General features: G+C 38.9%; 2 protein-coding genes across 4 annotated transcripts in view; both read left to right on the forward strand.

Moving 5' to 3' along the window:
* Positions 1-4,688, forward strand: part of ppp2r5a (protein phosphatase 2, regulatory subunit B', alpha isoform) — a 48,403-nt gene extending 43,715 nt beyond the window's left edge. For both annotated transcript variants that reach the window (XM_044170017.1, XM_044170018.1), the window contains exon 13: positions 1,231-4,688. In XM_044170017.1, coding sequence (XP_044025952.1) covers positions 1,231-1,489 — 259 coding nt within the window. In that variant the 3' untranslated portion in view covers positions 1,490-4,688. The remainder of the gene's footprint in view (positions 1-1,230) is intronic.
* Positions 4,689-7,821: 3,133 nt separating this feature from the next.
* Positions 7,822-16,794, forward strand: opn8c (opsin 8, group member c). 2 transcript variants are annotated; one of them, XM_044170020.1, is made up of 5 exons: positions 7,822-8,124; positions 8,249-8,353; positions 10,060-10,353; positions 11,141-11,472; positions 14,051-16,794. In XM_044170020.1, exons 2-5 carry the CDS (start codon positions 8,251-8,253, stop codon positions 14,555-14,557), a joined length of 1,236 nt encoding a protein of 411 aa, XP_044025955.1. In that variant the 5' UTR covers positions 7,822-8,124; positions 8,249-8,250; the 3' UTR covers positions 14,558-16,794. The 2 variants fall into 2 exon arrangements, with proteins under 2 accessions (XP_044025955.1, XP_044025954.1); XM_044170019.1 differs by having other exon boundaries at positions 7,822-8,353.
* The last annotated feature ends 2,427 nt before the right edge of the window (positions 16,795-19,221 follow it).

Genomic DNA, 19,221 nt, shown 5'->3' on the forward strand with positions numbered 1-19,221 from the left:
AAACATCCAAAGGCACCGGTCAATACAAGCTACAAGATTTGAATCAGTGTTATTGTCCTTGAAGGTTTTCCCTTTAAGAGAGAAATTCAAACGGTTTCCTGAACACCGGGGAGTGAACACTTTGGTTGGAGAAACCTGCAATCAGTAATATAAAATTTTATCCTTTTGGTTACGTGTTCCTCCCACGGGATGATGAGTGTGTTTGGTTTTGTAAAAGGCTAACGTACTGCTTGCATCACACACTTTACCCTGTACCTGAGTCACTGTCACATATTCTGAATGGAGGCTCTGCATACAAATCACTTTATGTAGGAAGAAATTACATGACTGTTGACGTAGTGAAGGACAGGTCATATACTTCATTGTCTGTGAAAATGTACATTCCCCGGTTGTGTTTTCTACACAGATGCTCTACTTGTGAGATAATACATTTTGTATGTTTTTAAACAACAAAGCAGATGTTGTTTTTGTAAACAAGAGCAGCAGGCAGGCGATTGTTTTGAAAGTGGGTTATAACAGTTGTTCTCAAACTTTTTCTGTCAGGTCGTTCTTTAGGGGTCAAAACAAAACTTCAAACACCTCCCCATGAAAACTGATTTCATTTTTTTATCAACCGGTAACAGTGAGGAAAACGAGCTGACTTTTGTTGAAATAATATCCAGAACATGACCTTCATGTTTTTACTCGTTACTCCTGAGTTAATGTTGTGCAAATGAAAAATACAAATTAAACTTTAAAGTTTTTAGACACAAATGACTTGTAGTCATACCTGCTACACTGACAGTGAACCAAAGACTTCATAGTATTTTGAATTTGCCTGATGTGTTTGGTCAACAAGCCTCACCTGTCTGAATAAATCTTGATAACCTAAAATCTGATAGACTTGTTATCATCAGAGCATTCTCGTCTGGTTATAGTTTCCACATGAATATCTGTGTGTCACTATGTATAATACTAACGTGGATCTGAACAGATCCAAGCCTACTCATTATCAGCTCTGATCATGTGGTACGTCATAATCACAACGGGAGAAAATTATTTCAGGTTCGTTTCAGATCTGGTCCCATATTTTGCACTTGTAGTCTGCAGTTGCTGGGAGTTGCCATGTTTGTAGAAGATGCTGCTACTTGCACCCTTAATTAGGAAAAAATTGTTGTCATTTACCATTTATACTTTTGTTTCTACTTGTTAACTTTTAATCCAAAAAGTATTAAAATGTTGTCTTCCCAGGGAGAAGAAGAAGGAGCAGGAGAGGGACGAGCTGTGGAAGCAGCTGGAGGAGTTGAGGCTCAGCAACACCCCTCTGGTCCAGAACAACAGCCACGGGCTCCTGAGTGTCCAGAACAACAACAACAACAACAACAACAATAGTAGTAGTAGTAGTAATGACAACCAGGACAAGAGCGTTGATGCTGCTGCCGTCACCACAGACAACAAAGATCCGGACTTCAGTGTGGCAGCCAGTGAGAGCATCCCATGTGCCAAATGACACCGGATGTCCGTTTTTTATTCCGTGACGGTTTGACATCATGTTCAGGACTGTCAGTAGAGGATTAACGGAGACAGAAAACACAAATTACACCTCAACAGTATATTAAATCTGCTTAGAGTGACTTAGAACGCCAGCATTTCTTTGGCAGAAAAAAAATATATATTTCAACTTAAGACTATTTTTGGATGTTACAGTGTGGCTGCAGTATATTGTTTATTTGTCTGATCAAAGATGTATCCTTTCACATTTAGTTTCTTAACTGAAAATGATTTTTTTTTGCTATATTCATTGTATGGACACGGGAGGGGAGGAAATAATAATGACTTGAATTTAATGTTTCCGATTGTGCTGCACTTAGACAAGCTGAATAGCTATTTAAAGATGTCTATTTTTTAATGTGCTTTTCCTTGTTGCTGCCAACACTTGGGTGCAAACCTTAAGGAAGAAGGGAACTGCAGACTTTGGGAGTATTTGGGGCAGATGGGACCAGATCCATAATTAGACATTTACTGTCCATTAATGTATAGAACGGGGCTGTTATCAGGAGCAGAAGAAGCTAGAGGACCATTTTCTCAATGGGAGGTGCATGGCCAAAAAAGATAAATCCTTAAGAAAAATAATCCCAGATATGGATTGATATCTCTCTAAGTGAGTCTAGTTGGGACTATGAACTTGTTCACAATTAGGATAAATGTCATATTTGTGATATTTTTGTGTTTCAGGCGTTGGTTAATATTTTTTTATCTGGGTGAAAACGTGAAGCTAATGCATTTGTAAGATTATTTACACTAAAGTATTGAGACATGGTTTTCAAAGAATGAAACATTTTTCAGCCTGACTGGAATTAAAGGAATGGTTCAGCATTTTGGGAAATGGGCTTATTTGCTTTTTTGCCGAGAGTTTGATGAGAAGATTGATACCACGCTCATGTTAGTGCGGTAAATATGAAGCTAAAGCCAGCAGCCGCTTAGCTTAGCATTAAGACTGGAAACAGAGGGAAGCAGCTAGTCTGGCTGTGTCCAAAGCCAGGCTAGTCAACTTTATTTGAAAGTTGAACCAGGCTCAACTTTTGCTACAACGTTGGCCAATCACATACATGCAAGCAAACATCCCTGGTAGATTAATTTGTAACGTGAACGGCATCTTTCTTCTGTTCACTTCACAATTGTCGTGACTAAAGATAAAATTGTTTTACATTTTTTTTTTAGTTGTAAAATCCTGTCTGAATATTACAAACCGTTGTGCAGTGTTTTGGCGTCTGATAAGCTTTTGAACGCATTCATCTGTTACTTCTTGGATCGTATTTTGTAGGCTATGTGTCCCACAATGCGCTGGAACAGTCACAGCAACGTTTAAAAAAAACAAAACAAGCTTTTTTTATTTGATCTCTATTTAATCAGGCAGTCTCAACAAATGGTCACCCTGCGTCAGTGGAGGAAGAGGAGGAATATAACTGATCTGTCCCTAACAACAAAAAATATAACGTTAATTTAATTTATGTATGTCGTGTTTTCTTTTTGACAGCTCGCCAAGGTTGCTGTCTTCGTGATATCAAACATTTAGCAGGCTTAACTTAAATGTTATGGCTTTGTTATGGGTAACGTTAGTAGGACAAATGTAGCGATGCGTTTGTTACAGACAGGCTGTAGCCACAATTGTGAATTGTTCTCCTTACACAAGATTAAATTTGAAAAAAAATGTTAAGTGTATTTACATTTATATTCCTATTATTGTTTACTTCCGCTTTCCAAAACCGGCTAAGCCTGGCCTAGCATACTGCAAAATAAATCGATTGAACAGTTTCATACTGCATACTACTATGAAAAGCAGTAAGTAGTGTGTAGTACATACTGCATACTACATTCATCTGTTGTATGTGGTAGGCGGTTCCAAATACAGCCATTGTCTCACCGGTACCTTAAACAACACGCCCCCACCAACGCAGCCTCTTGCGTTGTTTTAACGCAACACTGTTTTCGGTCTAAATCCACCCAACAGCACCTCTAAAACGTACTTATTAAAATGTTTTATCTTGTTTGTTTGATCTGTTACACACCAGGCCATTTCTGAATTGTTGTTTTTACACTTGGGTGTTCGTATTGATTGAACAAATGAAATAAAACGTGTATATTAGTGAGCTTTAGAGCGTAGGTGGATTTAGTTACTTTTGGACAGAGCCAGGCTAGCTGTTTCCCTCTGTTTCTAGTCTTTATGCTAAGCTAAGCTAACCGGCTGCAGGCTGTAGCTTCTTATTTACCGTACAGACATGAGTGTGGTATCAGTCTTCTCATCTAAGTCTCGGCAAGAAAGCAAGTAATAGTATTCCCCAAAATGTCGAACTATTCTTTTTAAAAGTAATAGATTTAAGATAAAAAACATATGAGATCCACAGTGCTATAATTTTCCAGAGTATAGAGAAGGCAAATATTTTTGAATGTTTCATTTTGAAAATGGATTCTGATGGGATGCAGGATACCCTTGAGTGTATATTTGTTGAGTGCATATTTGTATACTGTATATGTTAGTTTGGAGGCTACTTAAAGGGAAATGCCACTCAATTTAAGATTTTATGTACAGTATATTGTTTCTGTGGTCTATGAAAGTGCAGTCAGTGCTTAGGAACATAAATGGTTGTCTGTCAAAGCGGAAAAGCAAATACTTGCACTTGTCTTACCACTTATCTGGTATTTTACAATGCACAAGAGGCTAATTTTGTGTATTGTGAGTTTTATATCCAAACAAAGCTCATTATGAAGTAGTGATATCAAGAAAATTAACACTGAACACCAGAAAATCCCACTGGATTGTTTTAAAGTAATCTTTACCATCAATGCCTGTTCTCTCCCTGCATCTCCAGACTTCATTAAAACCTCACATTTGCTTTTATTTTCCAGTTTCTGATGTTGGGATGATGGGAGTTGGGAGTTGCTAAATGTGTTCATAAACTTAATCTGACTGCCATAGATCATAGGAACAACGTGTTGAGTTTTTAAAATTGAATGGTGTTCCCTCTGAACCCCGAGTGTCTGCTCTCTTACTTTTGAGTTCTTATTTTTAGGTTCAGTCTCTTCTGATGTCTTTCTGTCAGTACAGCATTCCAACCTCTGTGACGTCAAAAAGTGCGTGGAGAACCTCTTTTGTAATCGCAGATCTTATTTAGGTTTCACCATCAAATAAAGTCTACTTTATCTTTCTACTCAAAGCAGCAGTGTCTTTTTTTTCTTTCTTTTTTCTTTGTTGAGTTGTAGTACATCATGGAGGTCAACAGATGGTGCAAGGTCCTTTTTTTTTTTTACTCTTGCCTGTCATCAGCGTTGATCTCCGTTATTATTATTATCATCATCATCATTATTATTATTATTATTATTATTATTATTATTATTGGTCGCTTATATGACAAATGCATTTCTTTGAATAGTTATAATTTCATAAAGTGTGTGTATATATTGAAATAAAGATCTCTTCTGCAAAAGAGACCCGAGTACAGCAGGAGAAATAAGAACAACAAAACACAGCTAGTTACTCATACGAACAGCATCAGAATCAATCACACACGTCTCAAAAAGTGTCCAAAATTAAAAGTTTATATTCTTCCAATGGGATGAGGTTTTTATGTCCTTTTAAGTTATACAAAGTCAGTGGTGGATGAAGTGAACTCCGATCCTTAAGTAAAAGCACCAATACAACAATGTAAAAATACTCTATTATAAGTAAAAGTCCTGCAATCAGAATCAGGTTAATTGCAAAGTAGGTTTTCAGCATACAAGGGATTTGCCTTGGTATTTTGGTGCATAACTGGTCACAATAAACATGGTAAGAGAAAAGAAAAAGAAACAAGTACTGCAAGCTAAGAATCTTAAATATAAAATAGAAATTTACATTAATATAATAATAATGTAAAATATAGATTTTAAAATGAAAAGAGCTGTACAGGGTTTATAATGAGGAGGATGGTGTGCAAATGTTCCCAGTATAAAGAATATGTGCGATAAAGATTTGCGTTAATGTGACGCGTCAAGTCAGACATGGAGACTTGGCGTTAGTGTAACATGTTGTATCCATGGGGCGGGATGTCAGCGGGAGTCCCGGACCTTGTTGAAGAGGCCAGTCGCAGTCGGGAAGAATCAAATCCTACTTATGTAAAAGAACACAAATATCAAAAGTAAAAGTTCTTGCTCTGCAGTAAAATGTGACTGATACTGTATATCATTATATACATTATCAGATTGTTAATACTATGTTAATCAGTGTGTAAGCAGCATTTTACTGTTGTAGCTCGTGGAAGTGGAGCTAGTTTTAACTACTTTATATTCAGTTACTGGTATTTTAGATTCAGTGGTTCCCAACCAAAGGGTCGGACCCCACCTAAGGGTCACAAGATAAATCTGAGTGGTCATGAGATGATTCATGTGGTAGATAAGTAGGTACACAAAGTTTTACACACAAGTTTTTTTGGCCTCACAGTTATTTAAATGAAAACATCTGAGAAGTTGGAGGGCAAATGTCTCTTTGATGGAATTGTTAACAACTCAGACATCTGAAATGTGACAAGGGGCCCCAACCAGACTGTTTTTTCAGAGGTCACAAGCCAAAGATTGCAGTTAAGTACAGTACTTAAGTAAATGTACTTGGAATGAGCAGCATGAGAGTACAGGATGTGATGGTGAAGTGTTCCTGTCCTCAAGAGAAAAACATGCTTTATTCATATATTAAAAAGCTCATTTCTATCTTCAGATTCTGTGCCAGTTGTTCCACATGGGTTTAAAAGTGAGAATGCTGTCTAACCAAATTCCCAGATATTTATAAAATTGACCAACTTTAATTTCAGTTCCTTTATCTTAATGGGTGGCAGGAAGATGTAAAATCAGAATCAGAAATACTTTATTGATCCCGAGGGAAAACTCTTTATTAGAATAGAATTATGGGTTCTTGAAGATTCGGTTCATTTTCAACATAAACTACAGTTGAATTTCATCAAAATCAACAAAAAGTATAAATAGAGTAACAACCACTGAAGCAGTTTTAATATGTTGTTTATTTCTATCTAATATCAACTTCAAAAGAACAATTTACCCAGATAAGTTGGCTTCAGGCTACATTAATAATAGCAGTGATAATCAGGTTTATTATGAAGGAAACTGAAAGTCTTATGTGTGTGTTAATTAGATTAGTTCAGTCTCCTTTGGTCAAGTTTGTTGTTCTTTCTCTTTCTTTTAGCCTTTAATGGAACAGAGAACATTTGCTGCTTCTGTGGATTGTGTTTGCTTTAAGTCCACAGCATAACATCAAGAAAGTGCCTGCACACAGTGCGCTTCAGAAACAGCAGCAAAGAGCTGTTATTAAAACCAAACAGACAAATTCTACTGTAGCAAGATTTGTAAAACATTAATGACAAAATCATTACAGCCCACTGTTTCTAAGAAGTGGAGCACTGGTGCTCACTGATTATTTGCTTTGTAGGTGCCATTTTAATGGATTGTCACATGCACACTTTAACAGGCATATGATGCAGTTTTAGACTGTATGAAATAACTCTATCATTACACCCAACACATGACCGGTGGCAAGTAAAACTAACTTTAAATAGACCTTTTTCACAGCAGACATTATCTTGTCAATCATGGGTGTAACTCCTTAACATTAGTTGCTGCATTGCATTGCAGTAATAGCTGGAACTGAGCAACCGTTAATGTTTTTTGCTCCACCTGTGCTTTTCCTGCTATGACAAGTCAATATGTCTGCTGTGAAAAAGATCTATGGATCGAATTCATTTCGGCACGATAAAAAAAGTGAAGTTCATACATTAAACCGATTTTTGGTTGCTTCGTTTAACAAATGCATTTAAAACTTCAGGAAACAAATAATAGATTGTTTTCACAGCAGACATTTTGACTTGTCACAGTAGGAAAAGCTCAGGTGTTACTAAAACCATTAACGATGAAGTGTCCCAGTAGGTCATGACAGTGAGCCAGCGTGCACAATCCCAGGACCCTGAAACTGAAGCAGCTACATGGAATTCAGCCGTCATTCATTTTATTATGTACACCTGTGCTTTGCGAAATGTCAAAATGTCTTCTGTGAAAAAGGCCAATTGTGAAATTCTCTGTAGGATTTTCTTGCGTGCTCTTGACACAGGGTCAGGGGTCATTTGAGGGCTCAACAGTGACGGTGCACGTTCAAATAATCAATATGAGGTCACAGCTTACTGAAGGAGACACAATTTAGAATAATTTTAAGTAATAAGTTCTAATTTTATGGAACAATTTGTTCACATCCTTTCCCTACCTGGGCTCCATACCATGTATTTGAGTTGCTGTATGAGTATTTATTTTATTTTATTGCATTTTGTTGTATTTTATTTTATTCGTACTATTTGTGTAAAGAGTAGGCGGAGGAGGTGGTGGTTGGGAATATTCATGACCGTGGAAAACTGAAAACATATTTACTTTCACAAAGATGATACTCATCTTTGTGCATATCTTTAAGAATCATATATATATAAGACTGGAAAGAAAATGGAAAATTTGTGCTGAGGAGGCATACCTCCATACCTACCGGAGGAGCAACACCTTTCCTCCAGAGTTCAGTTAACCCTTCTGGATCCGATCGCACACGCGCCTCAAAGCTTTCAGGTAAGCAGGTAAACTCGTGCTTCGAGTTACCATGGTGACACCCCCTGCCTGCATAACATAAAAGTCAGCCTCCTGTCCGTGCACACATCGCGCTTTGTCCGGATTTTACCCGCAACAACATCAGAAATGCCCCCGAACTGCTCTGCTGACAACCGGACCTCCTCTGCGTTCACCTCCAAGCTGAGCCCTGCTGCTGACATCTGTGTGGGACTGGCCATCCTCTCCGTCGGTACGTGCCTCTTATCTGCTCTCTGTAGGCTACATTTGTCTCACCTGAAAACATTTTAAAGACTGTCCTTGACAAGCGAGTGGCCACATAAAGCCGAACAGAAAAAAAAAAAAAATAAACTGCTAAAACTGAATACAAATACTCTTTTACACTTTTTACTTGTTTCAAAATATATTTTTAAGGGATATCTTCATATGATCCGAATTATTCTTCTAGTAAACAATATAGGAATTGTGCTAGTTTACTGAAATACAGGAAACAAACGGAACCAAAGAGCCCACTGACAGTTTTTACCACTTATTTTCAGAAAAGTAAGGCTCATACAGCAGAGAGCTCATACCTCCACTGCATGATCCTCTAAATGTGTTATTTTAATAAGAGAAAATGTTTGAAGCATGATTTTTAATCTGCACTTGGATTGTGATGTGCATCAAAACACACATAACTAGACAAGTAGGCTAGTTGTTCAGGAGAAAATAGCAGACAATGTCCTCTTGGCACATGGCTTAGCTTTTTAAAATCAAATTTAATTGAAAATCAGTTGGTTTGTAAGACATCCAGTTCAACAACCAGCAACCAAAGGTTGATGAAGGTTTGCCATTGATCAGTGTGCACTTATTAGTCATTAGGCTAATTACACTTGCACAGGAGCAATTAGACTTCAGTGGAAGGAAGGTGTGAGTGTCTGTTTACTGATTACTGTCTGTATTCCTGTGATATACCTGACAAGATGTTAATTTTCCAGTTTCACAGTGATTGTGCCTGCTGTCTCTTTTCTCTTGTCTGACCTCTTCACAAAGTCTTTAACAGCCAATATGATTTTTTATTGCTAAGGTATATGAACATAGATGCTCGTGCATTATTGCCAAATCTTCTGCCATCTGAGGTTATATTTTCAAGATGCCTTTTTATCTTTTTTCCATCATTCATCTTTTATCAACGTTTGATCATATCAAAAAAGAAATACAGATCAATCTTAATTTCTCTTTTTCTCTCTTATTTTTCTTATTTTACCCTATTTAATCAGTTTGTTACTAAGTGCGTTTCCATCCACCTGTTTTTTAAACGTAAAGTTGGTGTGTCGATAAAAGAAAAATGCGACAAAGTGCAATGGAAACAGACTTAGCGAATGAATCATGACGTACATGAAGCATGTGACTTAAACATCCACTGAAGAAACAAAAAACAACAGCAGACAAAAACAGATCTGTGTGGAGCGATAAGAAGGCTGTAACCTTCCTCAAATTAATACAAGACAAACATTAATGCCATATTTCTTGTTGCTTGTTTCCAACCAGCAGTCAACCTTGTTTTGGTTTATCATGAGCAGCTTTCATAGGAATGAATGGAGCTCCGCCTCAGACGCTGTATCCAGTTCTCTTTAAACATCCATGGTTCAAAAGAACAAAACAACCTGTTAAACTAACTAGCAAGCTAAGCTAGCCAGCATGCTAAGCTAGTCAGCATGCTAAGCTAGTCAGCATACTTCCTGAACCAGCAACTAGACCAAACAACAAACAGCATGCTGCCTGAGCCACCATATAACCAAACAATCTTATACAGCATCAACTTTATAAGGTGATAATAGGTTGATTTGGTGTTTACAGCCTGTTGCGCTGCCTTCAAGTAGCCAAAAAATAAATTATTGCAGCTTTAATTTTAAAACAAAAATTATTATTCCTCTTGTCTTCTGTCCCGCTGTCTAGTTCTGCTCTCTGTTCTGGGCAATGGGCTGGTTCTGGTGATTTATTACCGGAGGAGGAAGAAGTTGCTGGGCTCGGAGCTACTGTGCGTCAACCTGGCCGTGGTCGACTTCCTCTGCTGCATCTGCTTCTACCCGCTCTCCATCCTGTCCTCCTTCCACCACGCGTGGCTGGGAGAAAAAATCACGTGTGTTTACTACGGCCTCGGCTGCTACATCTTCGGCCTGTGCGGCATGTTCACCATCACCGCCATCAGCATCATCCGCTACCTGAAGACCTGCTACAGCTTGGTTTACGGTGAGGGCAGTTGTTGTTGATTGATTGGAGACGGTTCAAAGACTTGGATGGTGCTTGAAGAGATATTGACAAAAGGCTTAAAGGATGAAACGACAGGACAAATAAAAGGCTTTTTCTCTGTTGTAGTACTACAACAATAATCCTTATCTAAAGCCTCTTGTGCTCAATACAGGGTCTTTTATGTAAAAAATAAGCATATTCTCCTTTTTGCTGAGAATTAGATGAGAAGATCGATACCACTCTCATGTCTATAAAGTAAATATAATATGTTAGCTTAGCTTAGCATAAAGACTGGAAATGGGGGGGAAAACAGGTAGCCTGGATCTGTCCAAAGGTAACAAAATCTTCATACCATACCAGCACCTCTAAAGCGCACTAATCTACACATTATATCGTTTGTTAAATCTGTACAGAACCCCCGTATAACAGCGAATTGTTATATATACACTCTGTTTTTTGTATGGATTTAACAAACGAGTTGGTACGTGGATTTTTTACCTTTGGACAGAGCCAGGTTAGCTGTTTCCCCCTGTTTTCAGTTTTGGTGTTAAGCTAAGCTAACTGGCTACTGGTTGTAGCTTCGTATTTCCTGTACGGACATGAAAGTGTTATCAATCTTTTCATCTATCTCTCGGCAAGAAAGTGAATAACATGCCAAAATGTTGAACTATTCCTTTAAGCAATAAGGCAGCTGTGACATGGACTGTGTGAGTATACTATAATACTATAATATGTAACTCTGCACTAACACTGTTAGATAACTAACAGGTTTTGTTCCTCTTTACAGGTGTGTGGCTAGAAGGAGCCAACATCCGGATAGCGTGCTTTGCCATCTGGCTCGTGGCTGCAGTGTGGTCTAGCTTCCCTCTGTTCGGCTGGGGCGAGTACGTCCCTGAGCCTTATGGGCTCTCCTGCACCATCGCCTGGAGGGGTTATCACACCTCAGCCAAGGATGCCTTCTACGTCATCTGCTCCTTCGCCTGCTTCACACTGGTTCCTGTCCTCCTCATTGTGGTGTCCCAGTGTCGGATCCTCTGCAAGGTGTCCCGCTTCTCCTACTCGCTGTCTGAGAGAGGCATCCGCAACAACCTGCGATACACTGAAAAACGACTCTCCATGGTGAGGAAACAAAAAAGTTTAAAAATGATAAACTTCTTGGCCAGGAGCGATGACTTCCTGAAATCTTTATGTTAAGCTGCATACATATGGACTTGAGACTTGACTTGAAGTTTACTGCTCTAAAACTTGACTTACTTGAGATTGACTTCCTAATCACTTGATTTGTTTGAGACTTGAAAGCAAAAACATTAAAGTCTCAGGTTTTTACCTGGTAAACTCCTGGTAAAAAAGACTTGTGAGTTGACGTGGTGTTGGACTTTCCCTAAATGCCTCGAGACTTGGTTGGAGACTTGCTTTGACACGACTTGTGACTTGACTTGGACTTTGAACAGCTCCGGTGTCAGTGCATTTTTCAACAGTTTTCAAAACCTTGAGGGCAAGTCAAAATCAAGTCTCAAGTCTTGATGAGCAGATCTCAACTCAAAATGCAAGGCTTTCAGGTCTCAGTTGTTGCACACCTTCTTCTTGGGCTCATGATTTAGTCAAATCCGAACATACACACCTCATACACACACTCCTGGAATCAGTGCAACACACTCTTTCCAATGACAGCAGTACCAATGCACATTGCGAATAAATATCTATAAATCTGCTTAGAAATCATAGGAGAAAAAAAACACCTTATAACTTCAGATCTTGCCCCATACTCATCCTGTTTAGACATTTTCTGCAGTATTAAAAGCATTCTGGGGACACTGCAACTCTTCACTATCCCTTCATATACAGATATTTCTGGTGTGTTGAAAACCTGTGGACATACATGCAAAAAAATCTAAATAATTTCAAATAGCAGCAGAATGTCATAAAAGCTGTCCTAGAACATGTATAGTACCACTCACATGCAAATATATGGCATTTCTGAGATAATATATAGCAAGACATGTGGTGACTACACCAAAAGCTTGTAAATAAAGGGAGTGAAAACTCAAAGTCAAAGGGTTAATACTGCTTTATACTGTATATACCCATTTATGTTCAGCTGAGTTGAGATGTCGTGACTGTGAAGGCCGTAGCATATGATTCACATTATTTTTATATTCATCAAACCATTCAGTGACCCATCGTGACCTGTATGGAAGCATCTGCCATTGTTTTTCTGTCACACATTGGTGCTGATTTTTCCTTTGTCTCTCATTCATATGTCCATCTGTATAAGGGTGCTATCAAATCCACAGTTTGCTTTCTTTTGTCCGAGCTTTCCGGGGAGAGGAACTTTGTCTTGTTGTACACTGAAGTTTCTAAACAAAGCTCACGTGGATGACAAGTAGCTTGTTTATCAGACAGATACATGGTGGTAACCTGTCATTCTTCCAGCATGACAATTTAATATAGAACAATTCAAAACAAACACGTTTTCAGTCTCTGTAAGTTTAGCTAAACACGAAGGGCTTGCCTGTGCTCTTTGTCGTAGCCAAACCTCTCTGATGTTCATGGCAAAATAATCCCTCGACTCATGTGCTGAGGAGACATGTCACCCCAACTCTTCTGAACTCCACACTTGTCTTTAAAGGATTAGCAATTGAGGTTATCCTTTATACTTACAAATGCTTGAGGTTGAAGGTAAATTCCTGCAGACTATATCCTCTAGCAAACAAAGATATAGTTAGGAAGAAGAGACCAAGGCCTTGAGGCTGGTACCAATAACAATATATCGATAATTGATATTTTTGATAGGAATCCTTTAGATTCATTATTTAAAGAATTGTGAACAAGATATGTACTGAGCAGGACATTTTACAGTTGATAAATAAGATTGTCAGTGATCTCTGGTGTACAAACTTTGTAATGGAGACAAACTGCCTCAAAAATATCTTTATATCTTATATCGGTCAATATATCTCTAGTGCAATTCTGGCCAAGCCCCTTGGTTAAGGCAGCAGGTCCCAACTTTTTTGGCTTTACGACTCAAAAAACAAAGCAATGTCTACTTTTTTACCAATTGTCACCAGTTGCATGTGTCTACTGGTTAAGAAAGGTCAGCCAGAGAGTGAATTTGTTTTGTGTTTCTTTTGTATTTGAATAAGATTTAGAGGCATGAAGAGTTAACGTTATCCAGTACTTCACTTGGTAAAAGCAAAGATAAGAGGAAGGTTTTGGAGGGGCCTGGATCAGGGGTACTGTAGCAGCAGTTTGAGGTTATAGTCAAAATAAAGTGGAGGTTACTACGAGACTGAATATTAACCCCAGGCTGCTGTGACGAAGCCAGACACCTTTGTACACCCGAAGCTTCTGCTTAAGACGTCATTCAGAGCTATGAAACGACACAGCATTTCTTGCTTTGCTACTGAAAATATACTTATTTAAAGTAATTTGAACATGTGACAGCTGCTGTCATTTTACTGAGAGGACAGTCATTGTTCACATGACTACAAGAGATTAGTTACCAGGAAAATGTAAATATAGATTTTGTTTAGGCCGCTTGCCCACATTGCTTTTGTTTTTCTAAAGAAGACAGTCACCTAAGAAACATGCTTTATGTGACAACACCCCTCTGTTACCAGTGAACATCATGAACGTTCCTGTTTTTTACAGCGCTGAAGTGTAGTCATCTTCTGCAATCTATTACTTCCTCTTTCAGATGTTTTTCTGCATCAGCCTGGGCTTTGTGATTGCCTGGGCCCCGTACGCTGTCGTGTCATTCCTCTTCATTTTCCACAAAGAGAACTGGTACCTGGCTCCTGAGGGCTTTGTTTTCCCTGCCCTCTTCGCCAAAAGCTCCCACATCTACAACCCGTTAATCTACTTCTACTTTAACAAGACTTTTCAGCAGGAGCTTCGCTGCTTGCTCCTCTCTTTCTGCCCAAAGCTGGGAGGAAATCGAGTGGGCATCCACATCAGCAGGGGCCACCAAGCCCCATATCCCATCCACATTCAGCTCCAGGAAAGAGGCTGCATCCAAAAGAAGTTTGGTTTGTCTCCAGACAGAACTCACAGCAAGAGCAAGAGCAAAGGCAAAGTGATGAACACCAGCAGCAACCGTGTCCACGGCAGGCTGGTGTACTCCTGCTGGGGGTCCACGTCAAAGAATGCCCCTACCCTCTTGGACAATAAACCTGCCAAAGACTCCCTGTCTGTCTCTATATGAACTCTGTCTATCACTATTTACACAGGGACAGGGGATCAATGACTTAAAGGTGGGGTATGCGATTCTAATCCAATACACAATTTTTGTCAAATTCAGTAAATATCTCCTCACGGTCCGCTAGCTGTCAAAAAGGGGTGTGTTGATACACACCCCTGGCTCTGCAAATGGCAAACAAACAAAGTGGCTCGGACCAAGCCACACAACACTATTCCAGCCATGATGTGTGTGTCAGGTAACGTTAAATAACTTGCCCACGGACATTCAGCTTAATTTCTAGTTTGCCAAGATATGTTGTTGTTGTGATGTTAGCTATAGCAGCAGGAGAGTTGTGAGTATCGCTGTCTGGAGCTGCTGTGCTGGCTCTGGGAAACCTTCTCGTCCTCTCTGGTTGTTCGCTTCGCAGCAAAAACTGTAGGGACAGTTTGCTAACCCACAACCGAGCTAACGTTAGTTACATTACTTGCTGTGTTGTTGTTCTCTCTATATCATGGTATTTGTCATGGTATTGGATTTCTCCAGAATCGCATTCCCCACCTTTAAAGGCGTGGTTAAACTGTGAACGCCATTAACCAAAAAGTCTGGTCCTGTACTGTTTCACTGAAGAATCTCGGAAATTAATCAGAGTCCATGTTGCTGATTTTGTAAATGAATGAGCTTATCAATAAGAGTTTCTATATGGATTGGGTGCATCTCTAGGAGATTGAGCAGCAAAGTTTAATATCCAGCTCCCAGTGAGCTAGCTTAACAGCCTGCATCCTGTTGAATCCGTAGATCATATACTCTTCATGAGTAATAAGTAGTAGCTGAATAGCAAAGCTAGTCCTTTTGTTGTTATAACAACCCTACTTAGGGCACAAAAGTTCAAATGGTAATTTCTGTGTTTTATTCAGTGTTATCCATGCAAACAGATACAACTGTGCATCATTTTGCACACTACTGACATGAAAACTGACTGTCATCACTACTTACAAGTTACATGCAAATATTATCTGTGTTACATGTTAATGTGTTTGTATTATGCAGACAAATTCTTTGTGCACTTGCACTACAAATTAGAGGAACCACAGAAAGATTTTGTCAACCTTTCTTTCTCTTGTCAAACACAGGTAGTCAGTAATGGCTGTATTCCATTACGGTGTGTTAGTTCCAGGGCGCTCGTATTCAGCATCATTAATGTTCTAGTGTGTATAATTGGCAATGTCGGTTTCCATCACTTTGGTCTATCTTTGGTCTAATATCTCAACAACTATCGGATGGATTAAAGAAATTTGGCACACACATTCATGTTCCCCTCAGGATTTTTTTTAGCTTGAACACTCTGTATGTCTAAAGTGTAAAGGATCTACTCTGTGAAAGTGTAGCAGCATCACATCATATTGTTGTATTTTATGCAGTTACCTTTTCTAAATGCAGCAGATCCACTTTAAGAGTGTTTGTATTCAGTCTGACTCAACTACTGAACTCACAGAAACAGGAACACCTGCTGTTTCCCCTGTAATGTGCTTTTTAAATGAAGCCAGCTGAAAGCTATGATCGCATTAACGCCTCTGTAATTATGCTGGTTCAGTGTGTGTGTGTGTGTGTTTGTGTGTGTGTGATTGTGAGCTGTTTGCGCTCCATGTTTCTATAGTATTTGTAATATTTTGTACGCTGTGGTTGTTCTGTCCCTACCTGTAACAATGTCAACAATTACAGTATGCTAACATATTCATAATGTTTTGTCTGATGTTTTGAACGCTTCTTCGTACCTTTGATGTGTTTCTTTTTCATGAATTTGGGGATTTAAAAAAAAAAAAAGTACATACTTTTACCAGCTTGGAGTCTAATCTGTGATGCTCTTTTCACTCCAAGTTCATGAATTGTCCAGCATTTTAAATATTTATTTGACCACTGTTCGTTTTTAGCTTATGGATATTAACGGAAAGTTGAGCTGTGAATTTATCCTTGTAGTGTTTTTTCTCTCTTTTGTGTTCTAATGAAGCAGCCCTAAAATCTTTATTTTTCTAACACTCTTCACTGTCCCTTGTGACATGTGTCTCTGTCATCTTGTGAAATTAATAAAAAACAATGATACTGCAGTATTTGATCAGATCCATTTTAACTGAGAATAATAAACTGTTCAAAAGTAAGAAATCTTGCACACCACTCTTTTCTGATTGTAAATATTTCATGGTTCAAAATGCTCAAATATTCTTATATTTCTATTCACTCCACAGTGTAATTCTCTGGTGATCCAACATCTGCATAAATAGAAAGAAATAAAATTACCTCACAGAGCAGAATCCGCTTCATTTCATTTCTTAATGCTCAGTCGGAGTGATTTAACAGCTTCATGCATGTTAATGGGAGACCAATTAATTTGTCCGCGCTCTCACTGTTTAAAGAGCTCCTTGTACTCCATTGCGGCAGCAATTAGAAATTTAAAGAGTGTGTTTATGTGAGTGGAGAAAAAAGGGTGACTACAAAACAGATCTCTGAATAGTGATAACTGTACTCTTGATGATGTAGTTTACTTAAAGCTGCCATATCTATATTTTTATAACAACAGATTAAATGGCTGTGTAATGTGAAAGGTGTCAGTCCTCAGCGCTACAGAGCTTTAAAGCTTCTATCAGCTCATTGTTTTTGGTTTTACGGCTCTCAACTTCACTTTGATTCACTCTTACCGCTTTCATAGCGTTGTTTTTCAGCTTAAAAATAAACCAACAGTACGCTCCCTGGCCAGCACCAAACAGCCGGCAGGCAAAGTTAGCAACTAGCTGGTGAACACAGTGGAGCATTTAGCAGCTAAAGAGCCAGATGTTTCCCTCAGGAGTTGGTAGAAACCAAAACAGAACAAAAAGGAGAGTGAATATTGGACTTAAAGGCGTAGTGTGAGTAGCACGTTAGCAGAGCAGCATCAGCAGCTTCAGTGCTCCATCTGTGTCTACACAGGATGCGTTCAGGCACAGTAGTGAGTTGTAGGTCACTCGCATTTTGGCAGCATTCAGCACCCGATACACAATCACTGTAGAAGAAAATAGACTTGAAGCAGAAAAATACGCTTTGGGTTGTGTTTACGCGTGTATAGTACAAGTAAAACATGAGCTGTTACGCAGCCTGTGTAGACAGATGGGTTGATCAAAATAGGAGCATATTAGCCTGATATCATTACAAAAGAATCAGTCAACTCGATGGAGTGGGTGCAGTGGCGTAAGGTAGTTACGATGGGCCCCAGTGCACGCTAGTTACTAGTTATGAAGCACACACACACACACACCATTAGGCGTATATATATTTAATCAACAATGTGTTGGATTTTACAGTTGAGTTACTTAGGCTATTGTATTGGGAAAGTAGAGAGGTCAAAGAGAAAACTATCAGAACCATGAATAACAATTAAACTAGTTACTGTATATCATATCGTCTCGTCACATGATCAAATAGAGACTTGATATTGGACAACATCAACATACATATTACCTGGCAATCATCATTGCATATCTGTATATGACAAAAATACCAAAGAAAATAAGAAATTAATAAGAAATGATTCATTTAATTGAATTGTTTTTTAAAGTTTATTATATATAGTTACTGCAGGCAGTGTTGTGCAAGTTCACACTTCACTAGCTCAAAGTTTAGTTAACAGATTAAAATGAACTAATTCACATTCATAGTTCACAATTTTGAACACTGAACTAAATTCACAGTACCAGAAAATGTACTAGTTCATGTTAATCTTCAGTTTTTTCCTTTACAAAATGCTCTGAGTTTGACTTGGGCGGAGGAACTTTGCAGCTGTTGGCTTGCGGTCTTACTGTTGAATGATTTCTTGTGATCACCATTCACTCGCACACATTTCCCAAACTGGCCGGATGCTTCAGATTGATGTGCCATTTAAAAAATCTGTGACCCAAAACACTGGCATGCCGGGTGCCGTAAAACACAGTGCATGAGTGTCGTTCACTCTTGCTGGAGTGAACGATGCTCACCTTCACGTTCATTAGTTGCAAACGGATACGTTCAGTTCACTGTTCACCGAAAACATGAGCACATTCAATGAACGGCGCTCTTTCATCATTCATGCACAACACTGGCTGCAGGTTTAAATAAAGCTGATAAAACGTGATCACTGTCTTTAGCAGCTCATCAAGACTGAAATGCTTTTTAGCAAATTTGATCAATTAACAGGCCTGTTTATCAGGCTTTCTGGGGGCTTCCTCTTACGTGGTGTGCAGACCTCCAGAGTAGGCCTATTTCCCAGGGTTAACATCCACAAATCATCCATGAATGAGGACGTCACATGCACACACACGCACACACACACACAGGAAAAACAAACACAATCGAGAAACCGAACTTGACTAAGAGAATGTCATTTCAATTTCAGCAGACCAAACACAAGATTAAAGTCCTGGTTATAGATACTGTGTCAGACTTTTCCTGAAAAAGCTCTTTAAAGATGAGCAGTGAGATGCTTAGCGGGGCTTTGTGCATGTGCTACAGGTTATGTAACCTCTTGACAATAGGGTGCATTGATGAGCAAAGCTGCAAAGCAACAGAGTGTTTCCTCCATCATCCAAACCAGCAGCAAGACTTAATTGCATTTCTCTGTATGAAGTCACAGGGTTTCATCGGGAATTTTATCGTGGTAACAAACACTCAACACTGCGTCTTGGCAC

This window comes from Siniperca chuatsi, linkage group LG16 (genome assembly GCF_020085105.1).
Source record: "Siniperca chuatsi isolate FFG_IHB_CAS linkage group LG16, ASM2008510v1, whole genome shotgun sequence".
In the NCBI taxonomy this organism is placed as follows: Eukaryota; Metazoa; Chordata; class Actinopteri; order Centrarchiformes; family Sinipercidae; genus Siniperca; species Siniperca chuatsi.

Coding starts and splice junctions, on each gene's coding strand:
- opn8c (XM_044170019.1), top strand. CDS start 8,251: ATGCCCCCGAACTGCTCTGCTGACAACCGGACCTCCTCTGCGTTCACC. Junction 8,354..10,059: donor ACTGGCCATCCTCTCCGTCG/GTACGTGCCTCT, acceptor CCCGCTGTCTAG/TTCTGCTCTCTGTTCTGGGC. Junction 10,354..11,140: donor CTGCTACAGCTTGGTTTACG/GTGAGGGCAGTT, acceptor TCCTCTTTACAG/GTGTGTGGCTAGAAGGAGCC.